Below are 7,955 nucleotides of genomic sequence, written 5' to 3' on the forward strand. Positions count from 1 at the left end.
TAAGTCATTGAGGAATTGGCTAGGATGGGGTTGTAGCATTTTCCACGAGGCATCATCTCATGGAAGCTCATTGCCCTTGCGGTTGCACACATGTGAGTACTGTGGTAATGCCAAGGATGATTGGATTCATAAGGTGGCTCAGGTATATATCTGTCGCACCATATTAAATATCGGCGAGTCTACACTGGACACCAGCAGGCATCTTTGATTCCAGATGATCCAGATGTGGCCCCCATCTTAAGGACTGAGCATTATCCCAAACATTACATTGATAACCAATCCTAACCATCCAATTGGTGGCCATCAAATAACTCTACAAGTTAGAGTTTTTTTTCTTTTTCCACTGCAGTGGAGCCCACAATTTGGATGGTCCAGATGGACATTAGTGTATGCTCCACTAGAGGTGGGCAAAATGGACCCAATCTGGCGGATCCGACCCAATCCGGCCCGTTCCAAAAAGAACCGACGGCCAAGATCAGGCCTGATCGGGTTTGATTTTCCAAATCCGTTTTTTTTTTTTTTTTTGGGGTCAGGTTCGGATAGACCTATATCCGGACCGACCCGACCCGTATACCCGAACCGAATGGAACAGACCCGACCCGAACGGCGGGCGGATAGTATAAAAGATAATTTTTACTTTTGCCCTAACATTTCTTACCCCCTCCTCTATTTTCTTACCTGACATTTCTTACCCCCTCCTCTCTTTTCTTACCCGACCCTCCCTTTCTCCTCTTTTCTTACCCTAACTCTACCCATATGGGGGATGAGAGCTCCACTCATGTGGTGGATGAGACATTTACATTTAAGATGACAAGACCTCCAAAAAGCTTCTTCCTGTCGGCAATACCAATCACAGCTTGCATTCTTTGCAGATTGTACTATGTCGGCGACAGATAAAATCTGAAGTAAAATGCAACAAGGCTTTGCCAACTGAGCTTGTATTATCTTCACACTTGAGTTTGTAGCAATACATGGATGTGTAGCTTTGCCAACGGACAACATGTGAACCCAACTAAGCATGTCGGAAAAAGCGAATTCCCTGTGTATAGTCTGAAGGATGCCGGTGCATAAGTCACTCCATTTGGAGAAGCGAAGTGGGCCCTATGGGTGGTCCAAAATCCAATGGTTCGCATTCAAAGAGCAAACCTGTTAATTGGATGGTTACGGTTGTCTGATCAGTGAGAACTTGGTGCCTTGGGTCATCAGTAGATCATAGTGGATCCCACAAAACGAGCAGTTTCCATCACCAAGGGTGGGCCTCAGGCAGTTTGATTTGTGATTTTTGCACCAACGGGTATGTTCAGTGCAATTAGTTCAAGTGAGAAAATTAACATTTGGATGGATGGTCGTGGTTTTGCTCCCCACATATACGAGTTAAATTCTCCTCCCTAGATTACCCGATGCACGTGTTTGGTTGCATGCATCCGCAGTGAATAATCTCGCCTTAATGCAAAACACCCTATCATCATCACAAAGAAGAAGAAGAAGAAGAAGATGGTGTCCATAAGCTTTCCATGAAGGAAGCAACAGAAAAGAGGAAGTTGTATGATACAGTCAGCATGTTGGGGTCTAAGCTTTTTACCAGAGTGCACTGTCCAATTGAATTGCACTAATTAGTTCATTGTAATCAACCTATGAAATAGACTATTAAATAGTATTTGATTGTAATCAACCTTTGTGGTAGTCTATTAACTTGTACTTGTGAGAGTTTTGTGATCTCATTGCTGGTCCCTAGCCTAGATAAAGCATGGTTATGTCAGGTTCGTGACCTGCATCAAACTTACATAGTATAGCTTTCTTCTTGAATCCGAACAATATTATAAAACCACTTAGCCACTTTATTCGACCATAAGTCTCTAAGTCTCAACTCAAGGATCATTAAATGGTAGATGGATCCATGTTCAAATCATCATTTAGGCCTCCTTCCAATAAAATAATAATTGGGGTAAGGCTTAGACGACGATGACGATAATGATATGAACATGGATCCATTTACCACTGAATGATCCTTGAGTTGAGACTGAAGACTTATGGATCCATTTACCACTGAATGATCCTTGAGTTGAGACTGAAGACTTATGGATCCATTTACCACTGAATGATCCTTGAGTTAAGACAGGAGACTTATGGTCTATTTGGATGCACTATCCAATTGAATTGCAATAACTAGCCCAAGAAAGGGGTCACAGTAGTTCTGTAAATCTTGAAAAATGGTGGAGAATCTTCTAATGCACACATGGGATAGTTGTACAACAATCTAAACCGTAAAAATTCTAACCTAACTGCGGATGAAGCATAACCTACAAGTTGCACTGAGAAAATAATGTGATATTTCCTTTTGAATTTGGGCCACTCAGTATCTTACTATTAACCATTTATCTGATAGCCATTACTTTGATAGTTCGGATTACTTGATCAGTGTAGTTTTAGAGATTGCTCCACCAACACTGGGACCCACAATTTTGATGATCATGGTATACAGGAGAACAAGCCATTTTTGTGGAAGTTGTGCAAAAAGTAACATGGGAGTCTGCCCCTAATAAACTGAAGGTAGCCAAATTGCAATGTGTCTTTGGTTGGCATTCATATTAACTGGCCTCCAAGTTGCAATCATTTCAATTCAAGTTGGACTTGAAAGGAATGCAATTGCAATTTCAAGGCTAATTCTGCCCTCCCAAAACTATCAGAAGTCCCTAATTCTTTTCACTTGTGTACCCAAACGCAGCATTAGGGTCTTCAAGCATGCAAGATGGTATCTCTTGACTGGCAGAAAAAGCTCCAAGTATTGCAGTCATACTGTAATATTCCTTCCCTTCCAGGAAAAAAATGGTAATTGCACTTCAGAGTCCAAGTTCCTTCTCTGTTAGTGACTAACATGGAACTTCACTGCCATGCATGATGTTTGCAGGCTGGCTAATTCAAGTCATTGATACCACGGCCCCATCAAAGATGGACCATGCCCCCAAAATCTTCTGAATTGGAGGATGACAGCCTTCGCCGAGAAGATTTTTTGGGCATAGTCCATTGATGATGAGAGACCTGTTCAATGGCATGGATCACCAACCATGAGCTACACATGTACAAAATCCACACACAATAGGGAAGTTCCATCTTAGTCGCATTTCAATATCAAACAAAGAGAGAGCAAGGTATTATTTATCACACACCATGAAACATTAGGAATAAAAAAGTTGTTCTTTTGTCCTTTCTCCATCAAATGCATGTGGAGATGTTTACATGCGGGTTCCTAACAATAAAGAATGTTCATCAAAACCACAATGCAGATAGAATAAATAAATGAAAAAGAAGATCTATGGAATGCAGATGAGAACAGGACAGAGCAGGTCAATGCGACAGTAGATTTGAAACCAAAATGAATGTTCCTGATCTCAGCTCAAACAGATCAAACACAATGTACATAGACTTAAACTGAGAAAGCTATTGACAATAACAACATCAGATCAGCCGTAGATACTAGACATTGAAAGATTCATTGTGAAAAGAAAATCTGTGAATCACAAATGACATTCGAACATATCAGATCAGATTCACATTGGATGATCCAACACATACAGAGAACTAAGGGGGGGCATGAAGATGTACAAACCGATCAACCGCCGTAGGTACTAGACCTTGACAAATTCATTGCAGATCAGATCAGATTCACATTGGAAGATCCAACACATACAGAGAACTAAGGGGGCATGAAGATTTGCAAACCGATCAGATCCATTCAAACAGTACTATCGCAATGCAGACAGATACAAGGGCAGAGGAAGATCTGTAAACAGTGAATCAAATCAGATGAGAACAACCCAACATTAGAAACTAAATTCATAACGCAAGTTCAAAATTCAGATCATTCAAATAAAAATCCACCACAAGAACAAAAAGGAAGACTTTCATTGCAAGAGAGATCTGCCCCTTATGAGGAAAATTTTCAAATTACTAGAATCAAATGAATTTCAGATGCAACATTAGCTCAACCCAGAAAACCCCAACAAGAAAAAGATAACGAAAACAAAAGGGCTTCTTTAAAGAAAGAAAAGAAAAAGAACATCTTCTCGAACAACAACCTACAAACACCATCTAGAGATATGAATTGGATGGATCTCACCAATCATGGCTGCTGCTGAGCATCCATATAACCCGCATCGACAAGCACCTTCTCCCTCTTTGCCAGCTCAATATCCTGATCAACCATCATCTTTACCAGCTCCTTGAACCCGACCCTTGGCTTCCACCCCAGAACCTTCCTTGCCTTGCTCGAATCCCCCTTCAGGTTATCCACCTCGGCAGGCCTAAAATACCTCTTGTCGATCACCACATGGTCCCTCCAATTCAACCCCACAGACCCAAATGCCACCTCCAAGAACTCCTGGACGGTGTGAGACTCCTCTGTCGCCACCACATAGTCATCTGGCTTCTCCTGCTGCAGCATCAGCCACATGGCTTCCACGTAGTCCCCAGCGAATCCCCAGTCTCTCGAAGCCTGCAAATTCCCCAGAAAGAGCTTGCTCTGGAGCCCGATCTTGATCCGACCGACGGCGCGGGTGATCTTGCGGGTTACAAAATTCTCCCCACGACGCGGGCTCTCATGGTTGAACAGTATGCCATTGCAGGTGAAGAGGCCGTATGCCTCGCGGTAATTGACGGTGAACCAGTGCGCCGCGCACTTCGCCGCCGCGTAGGGGGATCGTGGGTGGAACGGCGAGGATTCCGACTGAGGTGGAGGCGTGGACCCGTACATCTCCGACGACCCGGCCTGATAGTAGCGGATGTGGGAGCGGCCGGTGGCGGCAACATGGGAGCGGACGGCCTCAAGGAGGCGAAGGGCGCCGGTGGCAACGACATCAGCGGTGTAGTCAGGGATCTCAAAGGAGACAGCGACGTGGGATTGGGCGGCGAGGTTGTAGACCTCGTCGGGGAGCAGAGAGTCCAGCCAGCGGCGAAGGGAGGAGGCGTCGGTGAGGTCAGCGTAGTGGAGTTTCATGAGGGCTTTTTGGGAATTGTGAGGATCGATGTAGATGTGTTCCAGACGCTGCGTGTTGAAGTTTGAGGACCGTCGGATCAGGCCATGGACTTCGTAGCCTTTCTGGAGGAGGAATTCGGTCAGGTAGGACCCGTCCTGGCCTGTAATGCCAGTGATCAGGGCTATCTTGCGCCGGGGAGATCCTGATACATCTGCTGCCCCATTGTTTGCTGCAGATCCGGATCTGGATGCCGTTGAATCATCTGTGATCTGATGGTTATGATGGTTGTTCTCCTCCGGTGGTACTGATGCCATTTTTCTTCTTCTTTACTTGTATTGGAAGGAGAGGAATGGGAAAAGAGAGAAGGTCTTTGAATGAAATGAAGAAATGGGATACTTGAGATCTTGAAAGTGGGGAAAAAGGTTGAGAGATGAAATAGCGGAGAGCGGTTTTTATTTCAGACTAGTTTCGTCGTCCTTCGTATTAGTGGGCCTTGTTTTGGATCCGGGATCTGCTAATTTGTGATCTATATCGTTGATATGATGGGCCCACTATGGATGAAGGATGCCGTACAATTCGCCAGATGAATATATCCCAGAAGGAAGGAAGCGGATTGCGCGGTGAGTAAACTCTGTGGGGTCCACCGTGGATGCGTGTGTCTGATCCACACCGTCTATCCATTTTTTCAGATCAATTCAGGTGTTGATTCCAAAATTGAAGCATATCGGAATCTCAAGCGGACCACACCACGGGAGACTGGGATAATGATCTCTATCGTTCAAACCTTCCTTGGGTCCAACTTGTTTACAAGTAGGGGTGTACACGAACGGAGCTACCTCGGCTAGTTCGTTTGACTGGACTCGAAATAGCTCAATTCGTCTGGGTTCCAAGCTGAGTTGGAGCCGAGTTGAGCTGATTTTTTTAGCTCGAAAATGAGTTCCAGCTAAGTTTGAGCAAGCCTGGCTCAACTAGACTCGGATCGAATCCAGCTCAAATCAAACTCAGATCGAACCAGTTCGGTGACTTGGTTACTTTGCCATTGATGTTGCTTACCAAGTGTTTGATAAAAATAACTCAACGAAGTGTGGTTGGTGGCAAGGAAGGTACATGAAACAAATACCCCTTTTTTTCTTGATTTTTATGTTGCTTAGAAGGTGTTTAATAAAATACCTATAAAATCATTGCTTCTGTTTCACATACAGAGGGATTTTGAAAGTGTAGTCTAGGTGTTTGTAGAAATACTTCAATGGCAAACTTGGCCCAAGCTGGCCTGAGCTACTGACCAAACCGAGCCGAGCTGGCCAATCAGGATTGAGGACCGAGCCGAGCCGAGCCGAGTTCGAGCTGAGGTCAGCCAGTGGCCGAGTCAAGTCAAGCTGAGGCTAGTTCGACTCGATGTATGCCCCTATTTATAAGGTCACGTTGACATGGATGAAGGGAAAAACTTGATCCAATACTTCTATGCCACTTGAGAAGTTTTCAACCATAGGAATTCAAATTCAAATTGTTTTTTGTAGTGCGGTCCATTTGAGCTTTCGATATTCTTCAATTTTGGACATATGTCCTAAAATGATCTGATAAAACAGATGAACGGCGTGGATAAGATACATATATCACGGTGGACCCCCAGAGTTTACTCGTTACGCAATTCGCTTCCATCTAAGCAATCCAATCATTGGGTTGTTACTCGCCGAGAGTTGATTTTAATAGTTTGTTCATCAAAGGGTTAAGATCTTCCATTGGGATTTCTTTCGTGGCAGATTCATCAATGGTGGGCCATCAAATCAATAGTTTTGAGAACGCCCATTTCCTTCTAGGACCCGGACTCAAGTTTTTTTATCACTGTAAACCCCACCTTTTACCCAGCATCTTTTGTAAACACTCATAAACTTTACTTCCCATACTAAACCGATTATGTACGGATATACTATTTGAAGACGAAAATACCCTTGCTTTACGAGATATACTTGAAAATACCCTTGCATTGAGTAAGGCCATAGCTAAATATCTATGGCTATGGATTATAACCATAGCAATTGGTTTCATAACCATTACTTTAGATAATTTGTAGCCATATATACTTGAAAATGACATTGCATTCACGGGGGCACCGTGATATCGACGGTGCCACCATGAACACCCACAGTGATATCACGTTGCCACCATCTAATACTAGAAAAGGCCAGAGGCCATAGCTAAAGATCTATGGCTACGGATTATAACCGTAGCCTTAGTAGCGTAGCCGTAGCCATTCCTTCGTTAGCAAAAAGTATATACGACTATGGATAATTGAGCGAGCCTAATATGAAATTGAACGAGCCTAACATGCCTAACATGAAATTCAATGATCCTAACATAAAATTCATTGAGCCTAACATGAAATTTAATGATCCTAACATGAAATTCAATGAGCTTCAAATGAAATTGAGTAAGGCAAACATGAAATTCAATGAGCCTCAAGGGAAATTGACCGAGGCAAACATGAAATTCAGTGAGGTTAACATAAAATTCAACAAGCCTCAAAGGATACATTGCTTGATTTTGTAATAATCTTCTATCCAATCTATATTATTGTTTGTCTTATCTTGTCGGAAATAGGATTGCAACTTGGGTTCAGTTTGACCCGAACCCTACTAAGCCAACATCAATCTGAGTTGAGTTGTGTAGTCATTGTGTTCGGTTATGGTTGAAACTCAACAAGCCTCACAGGAAATTAAGCGAGACTAACATGAAATTGAGCGAGGCAAATTGAAAATTGAACGAGGCAAATATGAAATTGAGTGAGGCAAACTGGAAATTGAGCGAGGCTAACATGAAATTGAGTGAGGCAAGGAAGAAATTGAGCGAGACAAACTGGAAATTGAGCGAGGAAAATATAAAATTTAACGAGGCAAACTAGAAATTAAGAAAGGCTAATATGAAATTGAGCGAGGAAAATTGGAAATCGAGCGAGGCAAACATGAAATTCAGCAAGGCAAATTG

At 43.1% G+C, this 7,955-nt stretch overlaps 1 protein-coding gene across 1 annotated transcript; it reads right to left on the reverse strand.

The window, feature by feature from the left end:
* Nucleotides 1–3,883: 3,883 nt before the first annotated feature.
* LOC131237366 (GDP-mannose 4,6 dehydratase 1-like) lies at nucleotides 3,884–5,433 on the reverse strand. Its single transcript, XM_058235085.1, has one exon. It carries the CDS (start codon nucleotides 5,285–5,287, stop codon nucleotides 4,121–4,123), a length of 1,167 nt encoding a protein of 388 aa, XP_058091068.1. The 5' UTR covers nucleotides 5,288–5,433; the 3' UTR covers nucleotides 3,884–4,120.
* Nucleotides 5,434–7,955: the final 2,522 nt, after the last annotated feature.

This window comes from Magnolia sinica, chromosome 2 (assembly GCF_029962835.1).
Source record: "Magnolia sinica isolate HGM2019 chromosome 2, MsV1, whole genome shotgun sequence".
Taxonomy (NCBI): domain Eukaryota; kingdom Viridiplantae; phylum Streptophyta; class Magnoliopsida; order Magnoliales; family Magnoliaceae; genus Magnolia; species Magnolia sinica.

Bases quoted from the DNA above. Each gene is read 5' to 3' on its own strand.
- LOC131237366 (XM_058235085.1), bottom strand. From the start codon at position 5,287: ATGGCATCAGTACCACCGGAGGAGAACAACCATCATAACCATCAGATC.